Source organism: Xiphias gladius, chromosome 10 (assembly GCF_016859285.1).
Source record: "Xiphias gladius isolate SHS-SW01 ecotype Sanya breed wild chromosome 10, ASM1685928v1, whole genome shotgun sequence".
Taxonomy (NCBI): Eukaryota; Metazoa; Chordata; class Actinopteri; order Istiophoriformes; family Xiphiidae; genus Xiphias; species Xiphias gladius.
Window position 1 is genome coordinate 11,272,083 of NC_053409.1, and position 18,832 is coordinate 11,290,914.

At 43.1% G+C, this 18,832-nt stretch overlaps 1 protein-coding gene across 2 annotated transcripts in view; it reads right to left on the reverse strand.

Annotated features, from left to right (window-relative positions):
• The window catches only part of LOC120795361 (formin-like), a 54,730-nt gene that overhangs the window by 18,612 nt on the left and 17,286 nt on the right, over positions 1–18,832 (reverse strand). For both annotated transcript variants that reach the window (XM_040137238.1, XM_040137237.1), the window contains 9 exons: positions 16,706–17,409; positions 14,469–14,610; positions 8,864–8,951; positions 5,317–5,378; positions 4,953–5,041; positions 3,804–3,933; positions 3,553–3,699; positions 3,352–3,411; positions 3,143–3,263 (listed from right to left, as the gene is read on the reverse strand). In XM_040137238.1, the coding sequence (XP_039993172.1) occupies positions 3,143–3,263; positions 3,352–3,411; positions 3,553–3,699; positions 3,804–3,933; positions 4,953–5,041; positions 5,317–5,378; positions 8,864–8,951; positions 14,469–14,610; positions 16,706–17,409 (1,543 nt within the window). The remainder of the gene's footprint in view (positions 1–3,142; positions 3,264–3,351; positions 3,412–3,552; positions 3,700–3,803; positions 3,934–4,952; positions 5,042–5,316; positions 5,379–8,863; positions 8,952–14,468; positions 14,611–16,705; positions 17,410–18,832) is intronic.

Sequence of the window (18,832 nt, forward strand, 5' to 3'; positions counted from 1 at the left end):
GGGGGTTAATTTGTGTTTCAAGGGGAATATGGATGATTTTTCCAGTTACCATGGTGGGAAAGAAAATGCCTTGATTTGTCACAATGTGAGTAGCATGAAAGCAGCCTTTCACTTTTTCTGTCAGGCTGCTTGAAATCCCTCACTGGTGAAAATCAAATTGGCATCTCTTTCATATGAAGAACTGTATGGGCTGATTGCACTCTTGGTATTTCTGTGGAAAATGCAGGCGTGTTTGTGGAGGTGGCTGTATGTCTGTGTAAACATGTAATATGTGTGTTGGGGACAGTGTAGATGGGCCAGGAATTGGTCCTGTCCTGGGACTGTGGCAGAGAGTGCCTGCCGCCTGCTAGTCTGAGCATGCGGCCAGCAGATCTGTTTATTGTAGCCAGTGACGGTTTCCACAAGCCTAATGGGACTGACACCCCGCTAATGATCTAAGCATGTACAAAACCACCTTCTGCAGTTAGCAGACACTGCCCTACCACATAAAAGCCCCTCAAACACAAGCCGAACAGCTCACAGCACCACAACGCCCATTTTGTTTAGACTGTTTTTTTCCCCTTTCCATTCAATCCTTTACTCTGTTTGAGTGTCAGTTTGTAGAGGTGGTTTGGTAAAAAGGCCTGATCACACCCAGCGTGAGGCTGCTTCCTTGTGCCTTAATGGGAGGTGAATGTGAAATGGACAATTTGGATTTGACAATGGAGGACAGTACCTTAATAAGCACCTCTAAGGGTTCTCGTCCCTTGCCTCGCCTGCTTCCCAGCAGACTGTCAGATGTCCAGATCTTCTTTCCATTGGGATGAAGTCTACTATTCCCCTTCTGTGAGGCCAGCCAGGACACAGCCTCAGCAGGAGAAGGTAAGACCCTCTCTCCACTTTCCATTCCTCATAAATCAAACCGTATCCCATCAAACTCCGAACTTCTGAGGTGGAGCTGGGGCATTAACCCTTGTTTGAATTTGAATGCGGGGAGCAGCAGATTCACGCTGGTGCTTTATGGTTGTGATTACAGTCACTCTGCTGCATTTATCTATATTCGTCATATGAACTTGACAAGTAAAGAGTTTTGTTTGGTAAAGGACCTAAATACAGTCACATTTGATCAAACTTTTAAATAAATTTGCAAATAATATTGACAGATGTTTGAATTAAAATTAAGAGGCAAACATTTTTGGACATTTCTTGCATCAACATTTGCGACCAATCAATGAAAAGAAATCCCTAAAATTTAGCAGTATTTATGCCATGTTTTGTCAGACGGGCAGCGGCAGTACTTCAGCCCCTCCGACTTCACACATGGCCCTTCGAGCGTAGCCTCCATCGTAAAACAGACCTCAGGGTAGAGGCCCTGCCTGAACCTGACATTAAAGGCCATTTAAAATCAGGACACTGTCTGATTTGCCACAGTGATGAATGCCTGACCCGGGCCAGGTCTTCTGTGAAACACTAAACTCCCCTGAGCAGCAAATGAGCTCTGACTGTTTCTTTTTATTTGATCCTATTTCATTCGGTTGCGTCCTTGCCTCTCTGTCAGGTCCAATTAATGCGGCAGTTAAAGGGATCTTTATGTAGGTACTCACTGGTCTTAAAGTGGTAATCTTTTAATGTAACTTCAAGTATGATAAGAAACTCAAAGATGTACAGGGTTTTGAAGATAATAGTAATCTTGGGTTTGGCTGCTGGGTTCCAAAGCTAACCGCACCACTATACATGATCTGAGACATAAACAAAGTAGAATATATTTGTCTTTATGAGAGCTGAGAGTCCTACAGTAGGTTTAGGTGCTTTAGCATTCCACTCATCACTCTCAGAGAGCAAAGAGAGAGGTCCTCACCCTCTCCCCAAACAGGAAGCCCCATCAAAAGAGGATCATGTTTCTGCACAAGCCAGTGAAGGAGAGGGCAGCCAAGCGGCTGGAGACCAGCTCCAGAGCATCACTGGTGACTACACACTGCACACGCACACGCAGGAAAGCGAAGAAAGTCATTTCGTCTGCACACCTCTCTTTGAATTAAAATACAGTACACAAAGATTTGTATGTGAGAGGCAACCACGAATCCAGATAGAGAAATTCTGTCAAAGGAGGGAGCTAAGCTAGGTCATCTGAATTTCTGACTGCTAGCATCAAGTCTCCTGACCTTTGACCCGAGGCTGGAGGGCAAGACACAGTCAACCACTGCAGTCGCCACCTCGGGATCAGGTGAGGGGCAGGCGGCCTTGCTTGCCTCAGTCAAATCAAGGTGTGAATCAGTGTTAGCTTCTCAGTGTCAGACACAATGTGGATGGAAGTGATCTGTGTTAGCGTTATAATTAAGACCAGTTGCTTTCTTTAGGCTGGTTTATAATAGCCAGGCATAAATATTTATTCCTGGCGGCTGGAGAGGATAAAAATGGTGGGAGTCATAGGTGGAGCTCACCAAACATCCAGAATCCAGTGCTCGCCCTGTGATGCTAATACCCCGAGGACTACTGTGCCAGACTGCAGAGATCAAATACAAGGGCCCTTATGTTGCATTTATTGTCTTCGGGTCTTCCATTTTTCCTAATAAATGAGTGACAGCTTGAGGTAGGTCTGGGTATTTTAGTAGACTCTTTGTATTTTTCCCCCAGGTCAGAGAGGAGAGGGCTTTAACAGCGATCAAAAAAACATAGGGGAGAGCTGTGGAGCATATCTAATTGCTTTCATATGCCATATTATTGGTTGATTTAAATAACCACAGACACCAGGGGCACTGGGGGGCATCGCCTTTAACCTCCGCGTGGCCCTGGCCAAGACTGACTGGCTGGCTTGTTGGGTTACTGAGTGGCTCGACGCCCACGACACTTTGAGCACAGAACTCCAAAAGTGAATTTATCTTCCTGTTGTCACTCTGGTGTTCCCCCAGTGAGACATGGCTGTGACATGGCTGTTAAGATACAATGTCTGGAAACTAGGAAATGGTGCCTCAGGCCAAACAAGGTCCTGAATACACCCACAACCCACTCTGCTCGGGGTAGTAAGTGTAAATAGGATGCACATTAACATTTAAACTGCTCCGGTGAAAGATGACAATGTATGCAATTACACTGACTGATTTACAATGAAACTGAGCAAAAATAAGCAAAAATGAGTATACCCATACAACAGGGTCTGTCTTACCAGTTAGATCTCTCTTCAGCTTCCTGATGTCCTTGGTGATGTCTTCAAACTTAACCTGAGCAGCCTGGAAGAAATCCTGAGGCTCTGGCAAAGGGAACACACTCTTTTCTGTACCGGCATGCTAAGACAATGGAACAAACATAAAAGTGTGTGAGTGCTGAAAAGCAAAGTTTTTAAGAGTTTTTGTTTATTTGTTTGACAGTACTTACCTTGTCAAAGTTACGTAGGTAGTATAAAACCACATAATCCACCAGATTGATACGATTATCCTGAGGGAGAAAGAACTGATGATTAAGACAAGACTGCAACCGATATATCACCATAATTGTATGAGTTTACTGAGCTAATATTTATCAGGAATTCATGGCAGTTTGGGAAGATTTTAAGCATAAATTTATAAGATGTGTTACCCTGCTCTTGACGTCCTTTAGTTTGGGGAGGATCTCAAGTCCAAAGCCATCAGCCTGACCTCTTGTCCTATTCCCTCCGTTCATATAGTTCCCGAAGGCCAGAACAAGACCTATTATTTCCCGCAAACTGTTGCACTCTAGCAACTCCTGACACAGATACACACACACAAACACAGCCTTTGGGTTAGTAAACCTTCACATAACCTAATGACACCTTTCAGACGCGGTGTTTGTTGATGTGATGTTCTTACTTTGCAGACATTGGAGATAATCTCCACCTTGCGACGGATGGAGGAGATGGTATCGAGGAAGACTGACTGGAAGATGATGCAGTGGGCCCGACCCGCAAAGTCAGGAATCTGGGAGAGCTCATAGAGAAACCTGGAAAACAAAAGGGGAGGAGGCGCAGAAGGAGGAGGATGGGGTGTGATGTGTTATGACAGAATTAAACAAAATGTCTAACAGGAAGAACTATTTGGGGGCCTTTGGCAGGCCGAGCTTCCCCACGCAGGCCGGCTGAGTCAATGTTGGTGTTCACAGGCAGGCAGAGGCAGCTGATAGTCATGAGCGGTGCTGCTCGGCTGGGTTTGAAAGGTCCATGGGGTCGGATGGAGGGAAAGCAGCGAGCAGCGCACAGAGACTGATCAAAGGTAGCTCTGGCCTGATGCAGGATGACTTATGTAAACAGTGCCGTGTCGGAGGGGAGCGGATTGGTAACATCCTGTGTGATTAGGCCCTGCTGATGGAGGTAGACACTTAGTAGGGATGACTCAGGCAGCCTTAGTGACAGCCCTGGTCAAACATGGAAATAGGTAGGCCAGGCTGAGCGGCACCGCTGGGTCCAGGCCTCGTTAACTGGCCTGGAATACTTAACCCTGACAGTAACTACTGAACTACTGAAGCAATGTTCAATAAAGCATATGTTTGCACACGCACAACATTGTAGAAGATTACATTCCGAATTTAGACGTTGAGGGACTAGCGAACAATACCCCAAAGTGTAAATGTTAGCTTTATCCAATGTGTGTGTTTGTGTGTGTGTGTATATATAACATAAAGAGTATGTTTGTCGTTTGATTTCTTTGACCAATAATTCATTAAATAATGAATTATTAACGATTAAATATCTTTATTGCACAAATATGAACAAAGACCTAAACCTCTTATTAAACTAATTAACTTATGCTTGAATTATTTTGTGTCATCTTCCATTTATTTATGTGTTAAGTGAAATCTGAAACACCCATGTTAATTAAATCAATTTAGCTACTTTAATGGTTGCAGTATCATGCACATAAACGCAGATAGCACTAAGCTCAATACTTGAACTCCCCTTAATTTCAATAATACAATAAAGACGATACAAAAAATGTTGGGACTTTTGGTGGAAGTGATCTTACTGTTCAGGTTTGTCCAACAGCTTGACTTCTTCTTCTTTAGAATTCTGATAATGTCTCATTATCTTGTCCATCTCATCAGTGGTGGCCCTCTGTCAAGAGACACAGCACACAGTCCACAATCAGCTAAATATGTTCAGTAAAATAACGACACACAGGAGAAATCTAAGTAGGTACTGCAATTGTTGCAGTGCAAGATGTTAAATAATAACAATTATTTGCACTGATAACATATACAAATACCTTAATTTGTAGTAAACAAAATAGTTAGGTTTTATCTATTTTCCTTAAAGCTCTTGGGTAACTTTAAAGCCTCATCCTCCTCACTACATCATAAATGTCACACAGACGTCTCCACCATACTTACATTTTCATATAAAGCTTCAATGGTCTCCAAATCCACTACAGAGTTGTCCACAGTAAGAACAGCTGGAACAGTAAAGATTTTCATTATAAACAGTCAGTCTTAAAAATGGATAAGATCTTAGCCAAAGCATAGTGCCTTTTAAGTGCTGCCAGTGCTTGAGGAACAAATTTGATTTTTTCTCCTGTCTAAGGATGTAAACTCATGATAATACTCATGCCCTGTAATTTTGTTGAACATTGGTTAATACGACTTTATATTTGTGCCAAACTGTATGGAAGACATAGTATATATTGTAGAAGAACAAAAGAGTGACGGCAAAACCAGAATATGAGAGCAACATTTAACCAAGACCAGGGTGCTACTTGTGTCCACTCGCATCTACACTGCACCACACCTGCAGTAACAACCAAAACATATCATTCAATTACCATGTAGTTGAATTATACACCTGATTTAGACTATTAGCTTGAGGTGGTGAAGCTGGACGTGTGGCCAGGCTGTTGGGGCAGAGACATGGGGCAGACTGGGTCTCAGACCACACTGAGCCAACACTCATCTGCTTCCTCAAGAGGGAAGGAGACGAGCCCCTCACTGCGGCTCGAGGCAACAAGCTTAAAAATGCTTAACCACTCGGACCACATGTAATGATGTTTAGATAGAGGCAGGAGAAAAGGAAAAGAAAAAAGGAAAAGAGGGAGGAGGAGAGAGAGAGAGAGAAAAGGGTAAATAAATGCTGGCAAAGGTCATGATTTAGACACTTTTCCCTACAGGCTGTTTGTTTAGCTTGACTCAACGAGTGCAAACCAAAGTGCGCATGGAAGGCAGAATGCAGAGGACGGCACCAAAAGAGAAAGTGACTCCTGTTCTGTGTCTGAGAAGTGTCACAGGTTTATAGCTTGGTGAGGGACGAGGGGAGGAGGATACGATGGATGGCTCCAGTGCTCCTGGATCAGCTGACAGTTGCCTGGCCTTGGCTGGTGTCAGCTGAGGAGGGCTGTGCTCCACCTACTGGTCCTAAATCAGTTACTCAATGTGACAAACCATCACTATCAACAAGACCAAGCACATTTCAGGATTTCAAAACCAAGAAGAGCTGATGCAGTGAGAACCACACAGCAAATGTATTCAGTGTTTATAGAGTCTTATTCAAAGTGTCAAACCTCCATATTTTTCTGAGTAGTGACCATATTGTGATTGTGAAAGGGTGAGCAAGAAACCAACAGCTCTCTAAAGCAGTTTCAACAAAAACTGAACATTATTACCTACATAAACGTAGGATTTATTGCAGGACAGCTGTATTAGACTGCATTAATTTTAGCTCGGTGTTCCTTAATAAACTGCCAAATGAGTGTATGTAACATTTACTAAATAACAGCCACTGTGGCCACAGGTGACACTTACATGATGATGGCAAATGTCAAAACGTTACTGGCGTAACATGAGCTAGTTACACGGCATCGAGCTAATGTTTGCTGACAATGGGCTCCTTAACTACTGGCCATACCAAAACTAGTAAGACTGTAGTAAGAAAACCCCTGAGTGTGTTGAGCTGAGAAAGCATGTGTTTTATTGCTTATGAATTAAAATTTTAATTTGTAAGGAGAAGAATGTGTTTTTGCTTCTTTCTTGCTTTATTCATTCTTTTGTCTCATGTTAAGTTAAATTAGGATTAAACCAGAATTTTGTTGCTTTTCTATTTATACAAAATCCATGGAATTTCAAACACAAAGGTATTTGAATTTTGGAAAAACAGTTTCAGACAGAAAAACATGTAAAAAAAAGGTGCAGTTTTTGGCATCAGTACCATGTATCATGTATTGTACCGCCACAATTTTAACAACAACACAGCCCTAGTTTATTCAGTCTCACTGCTTCCAGATTAAAAGGTAATACTTTGCATTCAGGTTCCCAGCTGTTCCTGTTGTGGAGAAGCTGTCACTGTGCTCCCAATGTCTGGATCAGAGAGAACGCTGGAGGTCCATTTCCTACATCTTATTAGAGTGGATTATTCAGTCCCTCAGCCATGCAGCCGTCAATCACACACCAAAGGGGGGCCTACTCCAGTGTGCACAGGAGCACTCTGATCCGAGGGGAGCCGGATATCTCTCCACACCGACAGATCAAAGCCTGCCTGCCAACCCGCCTCACACCCTCTCCTTCCACTTTTCACTCATTGGCTTTGGTATGGAAGGGCGTGTGTGGTGTGTGAACATGTGTATGTGTGTGTGTGTGTGTGTGTGTGTAATTGCATGCGTGTGATGAGGTGGTGTGTGGGGGACAGCCTCCCTTTGCCCTTGAACCATGGTGGCCCTTGAGGTCCCCCAGTTACTCCAGCGGATGCAGTTGACCCCCTCTCTCCCTTAACCAGAGTGCTGCCTTCTCTGCTCCCCTCCTTCTCACTCTCTCTCCCTCCCTAGTAGCTCTAATTACATTACATGTCCCATGTCCTTTTAATTTGGCAACAAAGGGGAGGCAAGCAGGCGAGGCAAGGGACTAGAACCCTTAGAGGTGCTTATTAAGGTACTGTCCTCCATTGTCAAATCCAAATTGTCCATTTCACATTCACCTCCCATTAAGGCACAAGGAAGCAGCCTCACGCTGGGTGTGATCAGGCCTTTTTACCAAACCACCTCTACAAACTGACACTCAAACAGAGTAAAGGATTGAATGGAAAGGGGAAAAAAACAGTCTAAACAAAATGGGCGTTGTGGTGCTGTGAGCTGTTCGGCTTGTGTTTGAGGGGCTTTTATGTGGTAGGGCAGTGTCTGCTAACTGCAGAAGGTGGTTTTGTACATGCTTAGATCATTAGCGGGGTGTCAGTCCCATTAGGCTTGTGGAAACCGTCACTGGCTACAATAAACAGATCTGCTGGCCGCATGCTCAGACTAGCAGGCGGCAGGCACTCTCTGCCACAGTCCCAGGACAGGACCAATTCCTGGCCCATCTACACTGTCCCCAACACACATATTACATGTTTACACAGACATACAGCCACCTCCACAAACACGCCTGCATTTTCCACAGAAATACCAAGAGTGCAATCAGCCCATACAGTTCTTCATATGAAAGAGATGCCAATTTGATTTTCACCAGTGAGGATTTCAAGCAGCCTGACAGAAAAAGTGAAAGGCTGCTTTCATGCTACTCACATTGTGACAAATCAAGGCATTTTCTTTCCCACCATGGTAACTGGAAAAATCATCCATATTCCCCTTGAAACACAAATTAACCCCCCCCCCCCAAAAAAAAAAAAAAAAAAAAAAAAAATTGTCTCTAGTTATAGCTACAAATTAGTAGCTGTCAACTGGTAGGAAATAACGCTCTGCTGCAGGGCTCTCCACACTATCTCTTCTCTAAAAATAACTCCATCTGCGTTTCATCAGGAGTCATCCACAATTTATTGTTGAATGGGACTGTAAATCCAGTTTACTACTGTAAAATCTAAATAGGAGCTCCTTCCTTGAAAGAGATCAAATTGATATCATACTGTGGTGTGCACAAGCCTCTAGAAAAGTTGAGCCGGCTGACACCAGAAAATAGTTTTCACCTTGCTGGATGTCCTTCATCTCCAGATGCAGGCTGGATATGAGGATGCCAACTGCTTGTGAACGCTTCCCATCCAGCAGCTTGATAATCTATAGACAGGAAACAAATGAATTCACATTGTTAGGCAGTAAGTGTATTAATGAAATTTAAAAGCAGTATGCATTTTAAAACGGACTAATTACTATATCCAAAAGTAATTTTATATTCATTATTTTTAGGTTAACAGTACAAGTACATTTATACATCCAGTCTGATCAAATTTCAAACTAATAATTTTTTAACTGCTTTACAAACCCACCGACAACTGTTTTATATTATTTGCTAGGTCCTTACTCTTCATACCTAGGCTCAATATCAATTAAATTATGCAAACACTGATAGAAAACAAATGGAGGAACAGACAATGAATAAAAAATTAATTTCTGTAATGAGAGTCACTTCCCCAGCTGTGGAAGCAGATGATAGATGATAAGTTTGACAGACCGCCTGAAGCCCCAGTTAGTTTAAGTAGCCTGGGAATCATCTGGTGTGACCCAAACGACCAGACTAATCGACACACATTTTCACGACCCATCATCGTGACGCAAACGATTGGGTAATGCGGAGCACACACGCATAGCCCGGGCACACTTTGTCAAGTTACATCAATGAGGGAGCAAAGTTAAACAGAAAAGCACCTCCTCCAGTTTGCCGAAGAACATGTGTGAGATATAATCCAAAAATATCAAGTCGCAGTGAAAGTACAAAGGCAAAAGTGGCACCATAAAAGGACAGTCTAGAAGAGCAAGGCAAGGAGAAGCAGGGCTTTTATAACAAACTATAAATTCACAGGATTTTTATTTCTGCCTACACATGGTCACAATTACTTATGACTGAATTAGCCGTAAAGCCAGAGAGAGTTTTGGCAAGGTAAAGCCCCGCTCTAAAAGTTAATGTGTCAGGCTTCTTCATTAGGTATTATGGCGTTGTCGGCTACTGGGCTGTCTAGTGGGAGCCGGAGAGCAGAAGCCTTAGAAGTGGGTATTGCATTACAGGGCGTTAGTGGGTGCCATGCTGCTTCCAGCTCTATTACCTGGATCACTGGGGATCTCCCACTCTGGGGACTTGAGATGGCTGAGTACCAGGATTTCCCAACACCTCTAATTAACCACTTTGGACGGGCCACACTAAAAGCAGCCCAGGAACCCTTCCCGCTCACTGTGGCTGCAGAACTCGCCAATTAGCCTAAATAGTTAAGTTAATGAGAAAAGACAACTGATGCTGGATGCTTGGTTTCAGACACGCAAACAGTTTGGGTAAGCGGAGAGAGCCATGCGATGCTGAGGCTGGGACAGGTAGACATCCATAGCTAATGGCTCCCTCCTGCTCACAAAAAGAGAACTAGAGCGGCTCCGAGGATTTCATTTGAAACTGCTGTGGATACTCAATTAACACAGACAGGTCGAAAGAAAGAGCAGAAGAAGAGCCGAGAGAGAAAGCGAGCAGCCTAAGAAAATAAACTAAATGATGGAAGCAGAAACTGGGAGTGTCAGCGTTCTGAGCTGAAGCAGGTGGCTGATGTTAGGTGATGTGGGCAGGGCGACGCAGGTTTGGAGCCGAGCGGATAGTTTACACAGCCACGGCTGAGCAGCTAGCCTGCTCCGGGTGACTGTCTGTCTGACTATCTGCTTGGAATCACCCAGGCAGATGTTACAATAACAATTGGATCAAGACTTCCCATCAGTAACCACCTACAATACACTCAACAACCCCAGTCTCACCCGGCGGTGTTAACCTTACACCCACTCTCCCACGTCATAGCCACGGCTTCAAATATGTCTTTAATAAACGCAGTATGATTGCTCATAAGTCATCCCCATAAACCAGTTAAAGCTGCTGTTTGTTTAAGGAGATCAGCTATGTATAAACTTGACACATGTTTGATTTATATGGGTAGAAGAAATTGCAGTTTTTGTGTTTACCGATGAGCGTTTTTTCACAGCTACAAACGCAACAGCCCATTTAGCTCGATTGATTTCTTCATCCCCGTCGCCCTCCCTCCTCCTCCCTCGATCGAGAATGCACCAACATGCCCATTCTCTGCTCCCCCGCTCCTGTAGTCGCCCTGTCTTCATTGCCTCCTCTAGCCAGTGGAGTGGAGCCACATGCCTGCAATTATACCCCTGGTACAGTCCGGTCCGGTCTGTTCTGGTCTGCTGGGGCGGGAGAGTTTTCTCTATGTCATGTCCTCTGCTTTGATATGCTAATCAGCAGAGAGAGAGGGGCTCCAGAGTAAACAAGAGCTTTGATTTTTCTATGGCACACATGATAAAGATTAACTCACTCATGTAGGCATCGGCCGCATCCCCCGAGTCGAACATTTTGGCGTGAGGAGTTTTTGGAAAGCGGGGAAGTGGCTCATATGCATAATGTACACACACATTCCATTCCCTCCCACTCATCTCCTCTTGCCACACAGAGCCCCCCGGGGGCTGTGGTGTTAGCCTGATCTGGCAACACTTTTTGAGCAAGTGCATAATGACTCATGAGGACGTGCTGTCATCACACACGTGCGCTCGAGCGCCGGACGCTCACACACAGAAAAATAAACACATCTCGGCATACAAATATACACGACGAAACAAACACAGTAAGTGAAACACACTCCCCCTCACAGTGATCCATGAAAAAGATTCACTGGCAACATTACATTCTCTCCAGACGTGGAGTGTGTGTTGACACAGGCTGGAGGCGGGTAGTCATAGCTGACACTCAAACCACTCTATAAACGAGTTCTTTACTAAAATGAGAAGAGTAAAACAGATGTATCAAGCAAACTACTACTACGTACAGAGAAGTGATTGGTCACTTGGATGGACCAAGGGGAATAAATCATCAAACATAGTGATTTCACCTATATCCTTCACATTGTCCAAAAACATCTAAGTAAGTTATTCTGAAAAACTTGTAGGATCTTATTTAATTTAATTAAATCCTAGATTGTCAGAAAATTGATCATCACTATTTTTTAAAAATCACTTAATCTATTAATGGTTGCAGTTTATTTAAACAAATTTGGGGGAAAAAAAAGCTTCAAACATCTGAATATTCTACGGTTTTCTTAGTCGTCTTTGATAGTAAATTAAACATTGTTTAGGTGCCAGACTGTTTGTGGGACAGGACATTTTAAGACTTCACCATGGACTCTATTTGTTGACACTCTATAAACCAAATGATTAATAGATTAATTAAGTAAATAAACAACCATGGAAATAATTCTTAGTTGCAGCTGTGAAACGTATTAATCGGGACAAAATTACTGGAAATTGGCTGAAATAGAAAGAAAAAGAAAAGCAGACTGGAGCAGCTTGGAAAGTTTCCAACTGGGATAATATAAGGAGAATATAGCAGCAAAATGACAAGTGCAGTCAAAAAAGATGCATGAAAAGACACAGCAAACAAAATCAATGTTATCTTTACTATTTTACACCTCAGAGCAATGCACAAAGGTGCGATGGGACATCCTAACAAAAGCGTGTCTGGAAGTAGCAGCTCACTGGAAAGCAGCAGCAGCTATAGGCAAAACCAAAAACTGGTATATTCTGAAATACACGTAATGCTCTAGAAAATGTACTGTTCATGACCCAGTGCATTACCGTGCAGTCATTCCAAAATATGACTCAGAAGGTGTGTGCCTGCCTCTGTCTCTGTCTCTCATCCGCCACCAGGACCCTAACAGGCTCCTTTTAACTTTTAAAGAAAAGTATAGTTTTTATTCTTAAGTTTGCAAATTTGAGTCAAGGAGAAGGATTTTAACTTTTAACTTTCAGTAACACCAAAAATTTTACTTCCAATAAATAAGGACCCTGGATCTCTGCCTAGCGTCCGAGTGAGCCCTACACGTTCTCTCCATTTTCACCATCACATTGTTTTTTTGTTTTGTTTTTTTGCTTGTTCTCTTTCTTTCCAGTTCAGTCCACCTCAATGATCCATGCCTCCTCAGCTCAGTAGAAACTAATCCTCCACGCTCCCAAAAAAATCTGTTTCTCTTCACTCCATGCCTTCCTTCTCTGCTGCCTCTTACTTCAAGCAGCTGAACTTCTTGGAAGCCATCATCAGCTGGTGATTCCGATGATTTCTCTCTCAAATGATTCTCTCTCTTTAACTCAGAGTATAAACTTTTAGGGATAAAAAATGATTACATAAACAAGTTTCTTTTATTTTGACGACTGTTTCAGTGAGCTGGAATTCTAACCGGGTGGAAAACAACCATGCCTTCACGTATTCACTTTTCCACTTTAATCATAGAGTTGGATTCTGACTGCTCTTCCTGGCTCTAAACACAGACCTTTATATTAAATGTTAGACTCCTGTATAATCAAAGTACTGTGTTTAAACAAAATGTCTAAACATGGATATAAACCTCAGCCAGTCTACCATACAGGTACTTCTGTCATAAATTATAATTAAAAAAAAAACAAAACAAACAAACAACAAACCCCACCAAATCCTTTGTTGGACGTGTTGTTTTTTGATTGATATGAATTTGTTTCAGAAGTGTTTCCATCAGTGGGGTCAAACATCTTGCAGGCTTGATGTAAGCCCAGACAGGAGGCAGTTGGCAGGATTTGTGTCTGGATGTGGCCGCCTGACTTGGATCAAATGTTGGACAGTTTGCCGCTTTAGAGTGACCAGACTGAACGGAGAGATGTAAGGATGGAGATCAAGGACAGAAGAACACGCACGCACGAAAACACACACACACACACACACACACACACACACACACACACACACACACACACACACACACACACACACACACACACACACACACACACACACACACACACACACACACACACACACACACACACACACACACACACACACACACAATCTGTTGCCCTCTGGAGCAGAGTGGAGCCTTAACAAATTGATCAGAATGGGGATATGTATGGATTTAGAGGGGACAGACTAGGGCAGTGGCCGGTTTTTAACTGCTCGGACGCCACAGGGAAGACCACTAGGCAGCCGGGATGCTGACGCGGCAGGAGGTGCAGAGTTGCAGCATTTGACAAGACATCAACAAGTGTGTCTTGGTGGGTAGGGGAACGGTAGATCAATCTGGCAGCAAGCACACATTTGCTAATTGTTCTCGTTTCATCTTGAGCACAAACTTTTTAGGAAAAAAAAAAAAACGTCATCCTGAAACCCTACCTACATCACAATCCTAGACAGTTGAGGTAGTTTGCCAAGAGGTGAGAAAAAGAAAAACTCGAGGGAGTAAACTCACACACTGATAGCCTGTGATGGCCCAGTGCAATACCTGGCAACTGCAGGCAGCAGCCTGGAGGAGGACCCGATGAAAGTTTCTTTCTGGGGTTCACCTTTTGTTATGTCTTCCTTTGATTCATTATCAACCAAAAAGCCTTTTTCAAAAAAAAAAAAAAAAAAGCTAGGTAGGAAAACATGCTAAACAACGCCCTCAGGTGGCTGAAGAAAGAGAAAAAAAGGACAACTGCAACAACGTCCAACGTCCAACGTCCAAAAAAAAATAAATAAAATGAGACAATAGGAAAACATAACCCCAGCGTAGGAGGAGTGAGTGGAGGAATGGAATCTACCTTCTTAGTTTTGGTTTTCTTCTCATAGGTGTCTGACAGGGGTTTCTTCTTTGGCTGTAGCGTGGCCTTAGAGAAAAGATCCTCAAACTCATTGGTGTTGACGATGTTCGGTTCCTCCAGAGAACCCCACAATGTGTTGTTGCTAGAAAAAGAAGTGAAGATTTTAGTTTGTATCGTATTTTATTATATTTGAATATTAATGAATGTATCAAAGCTAAGGTTATGGGGTGCAAAAGATTTGATCTCAGCCACAACGATAGGCTAGTGGCTCACAAGGCAGGCTACAAACCTCTAGGTTACTTGAGCTAAACAAATTGTGGGTTCTATTTGCAGAAGGTTATTGGATGTTTATTCAACCACACCACTGTTTGCCATTTTCCATTTCGCTGTCAGACAAACACTTGGCAGGAATGGCGATATATCAGCTTTAAAAAGCACTGTTTATGAACGAAGTGATAAAAATAACAGAAGTTTAAGACAAGCTGGTTTCTCTAATAAAGGACCATTTCCAGCAAATGGACAAGAATACGGGAGGCACTCTTGTGTTTCAGAAGTTGCTGAGTAACATAGGAAACAAACAGAGACAGAAATAAGAACAAGAGGTGTCTAAAGTCAAAAGGATGTTCGGTACTTGCACTGTGTTGTTACCAACTTTTCTGAAATCTGTCTCTGCTTTCCCTAAGTCTGTTAATAAGAACGTCAACAGACACAGTAAACGGCTTACTAACAAATAAACTTATTCTAAAGAAGGACTGTGTTTTGATGAGCTCTATAATACTCTACGTATGCCTAATTACTGGTTTACGCTTTCCCCACTATCTTTTCACACACTGCCGTCATCAATGCAAGTCATAATTTAATGGCATTACTCAGGTCAATCTCGCCAAGTCAAGACTCCTTTACAATGAGAAGGAGAACCTGGAGACAACACACTAACACAAATGCTGGTTGGCTTGTCATGGCGTAAATATCACAACTATCAACTGCGTTGCCAGTGACTCAGTAAGGGTCAAGTAAATCCAACTCTTTCTGCATGTCGTTGCCCTCTTGTTGCAATGGTGAGAGTATTTACCTGGGGCAGCCAAGACATTTTCTGTGGAGGATATAATGGTACTGTCCTGAAATCCTCCTTTGATTTTGTCCTCCTTTCTGAGAGACCGAGGAAAATAAGTCCAGTGAACAGTCTCTGTCTGTGAACCCGACGGAGCAGGAAAGTAGCTTGGAAAAGAAAATTACACCCAAAACCCAAGAAATCTTTCCAGGCAACACAACTTTCTAATTGACCAGATGATGACTATAATTGAATTCAAATTCCCCCTTAAAGTTCCCTTTTTTATGCAGCTTTCCAAGCAAAGTCTGTCCTGCATGCTGCCAACTGTACTTTGTGTGTCAGCTTACATTTTTAGACACCTGGCATCCTTTCAAACCTTGCACTGCCCCCACTCATAACTCAGAACCTCACACCATTAACAGAGATCACACAGCTGATCCAGCTATAGTTAAACATCTGACCCATTTAATGCCCCTCAACCTGGCCCTTTACAGTTAAATTTATAGCTGACATGAAACTGCTGTAGTTTAGTCAATCAGTGCCCCAGCACTGGCCAGGGCCAGAGAGAGAGTGCGAACCACAACTCAGCTTCCCCCGCTAACCCAGCCATGGAAATACAAGGCCATAAAGCTGGAAGCCTGGCACTCGGAGGCAACAACCACAGCCACTGCAAATGGGCTGGATAATCCACTTACAATTGCAGAGTATCTCAACAGAGCCTTTAAATGTGGGAGTGTGGCGCAGCAACCATATCTCCGACATCTTTCTGAACAAACATGTTCAGATCTGGACTAAGACCCCATTAGACCAGGGTCAGTGAAGCGTAGAACTTCATTAGCCCCGGTATAACGGTAGTTCAACTCAAGCATCTTTGAGTATTAGAAATGTCCGTCTCAGCCAGCCTCTAAATCCCACTTAAATGACATACTGCAGTAATCCCACGAAACAACAGGTTATGAAACACAGTGTCCTTGCACAATTATGACATGTAAGGCAAATCAAAGTACAACTGGGAAGTTGGTCTGTAAACCGTTGTTTTCCCTTTCTAATGCTAAACTGGAGGCTTGTTTAAAGCCTGTATGATGGTCATACTGCTTGTGTTTCTTGCCCAGTCTGACTTCTCAGCAATATTTCTACAAAACCATGTAAATAAGATTCAAGTTTTAAATCACAGTGTTATACGTACTTATTGTCCTGTATCTGTATCCGGGTCCAGTACAGAGGCTTCATGGGACAGGCTGGCTCGACGGCAGGCTTCCGTGGGGCCTTCTCCACTTTCTGGCCAAAACCGAACCCCCCCATAGGGGGAGGAGGTGGAGGGCCAGAGCCTGGAGGAGGGGGAGGAGGAGGTGGACCAGCTCCAGGTAGACCAGGAGGGGGAGGCGGAGGCGGGGGTGGTGGCTGGCCACATCCAGGGAGAGGAGGTGGTGGAGGGACTGGTGGTGGTGCTCCCGTGTTGCCTGGTAAAGGGGGAGGGGCTGGTGGTCCTGAAAGGCCTGGTGGGGGAGGAGGAGGAGGAGGAGGAGGAGGGGGTGGAGGTGGCGGGGCTGGTCCAGGAGGCCCTGGGGCCATTTCACCTTTTAGATTCAGACCGATTACGTCTAAGTTGAGTTTCTTCGGCACGCTCTGGTTGGGGCTTTGAGCGAGCCCGCCGCCGTCCCCCTCGGGGCTCTTGATGAAGGTCTCCCTATCTGTCTGGATACCCACGGTGCGGCAGGTCTTGGGTGTCGGGTCATCCGCAGTGGACACAGCGGCATCGCGGACCTCAAGATGCTCCTGACCTGCGTTGTACGACTTGTCTCTTTGCATCTTCGCGACGATTCCCTCCAGGTGTGATATTGAGACAGCATGCTCACCTCGCAGTTGGAAGATCTGAAGCTCAAAGTCAGACTGTAAGGAGCAAGAGCAGTTAAAATGTCGGATACAAAACAAATCCAGAGCACCACAAACTTCTGTTGTTTCCCATCATATAAAATGATAAAACCATATTAGGTGACTGACAATGCATTTCTTTAAGTGAACTTTGCTTCAAGTGTATAATTATTCTTCCAAGGGGCCTAATGTACACAAATGTGATTCTTGGTTGAAAAATAATCATATTCATTCTTTTCATCTGTGTTTTAAACTTAATCCCATTAAATTTTTCCCCAGTTAATATCTGAATTTTACAGTGAAAATCTGGCAACTGCAGTTCTCATTTGACATTTCTAACAATGAAAAACAATCCTGCCAATGCAAAGTATTGATTTGAGGCAGCAAGGAAATTGTTTTGCAATGAATCTTTCACATGTTCCTTATTAACTCATGTCAGTTTAGAAATAGCATAAGGCACGTTCCCAGCCTCTCTTGTGGGCTGACTCAGCATTCGTTTTTTTTAAGTTTGAGATCAAATTAAAGGCTTTAAGTAGACGGGCTGAGAAACCAATTCTGAGGTCATACTTTTCAAGGAAACTGTCCATAAAGCAATTTATCAGTGGTACAAATTATGTAACATGGCCAGAACTATGTTCCCAATGGCCTGCCAAGGTTATAATACAGTAAGCCTGCAGTCGAAAAACACCTGTGAGACACTGTTCCAAACCTCTGCTTTTGATGAATTAAACACTGACACCTTTAAAACGAATCTGGAACGAGCCATTTTATTGGAGACGAAAGAAATGTCCAATCACAGAGCTATGTGTGGAACATTTGGAAGTCATAAGATCACAGACAATACATAAAATATAAAATTCTGGTGGAAAACCTTTTTTGAATTTATTTAAATTGACGCAGTAAAGGTTTTGGTAAGACTTTACCTCTGTTTTGATTAATATATCTTGTATCATATCTTTTTTTATTTATTAAAAAAAAAAAAAAAAAAAGACTCTTTTTGTGTCATTCTGTGCCTCAATATTATGTATATTATTACAGCTGCATGTGATTTTTTTTGTCCTTTTAAGCTATCTATACTGTTTCTCTCAGTTTTGTAAACGTACAATTAGAAGAGAATGACTTTTCAACTTTTAAAATTAAATCTATTAACAGGTTGACTAACGATTTGCGTTTGAAAGAATTTCAATAAGAATACCTGGCAATGTTAAAACCTGTGGCATCTGAAAGCTTGTAGTGCTGTAAGTAAATACCCAGCAGAGCTTATAGCAGATAAGCTGCTGCACTTGAACATTTCATGTTTGCTTAGTGCCATCTTGTGTTCAGGAGAGTTAACTGCTATGGATGACTAAATATTCACAAGGGCCTCATTAATACAACTACATTTGCCGATCATTTATGTTGTTTGCACACGAATTATCGTCACAAATGTACTGCTAGACTC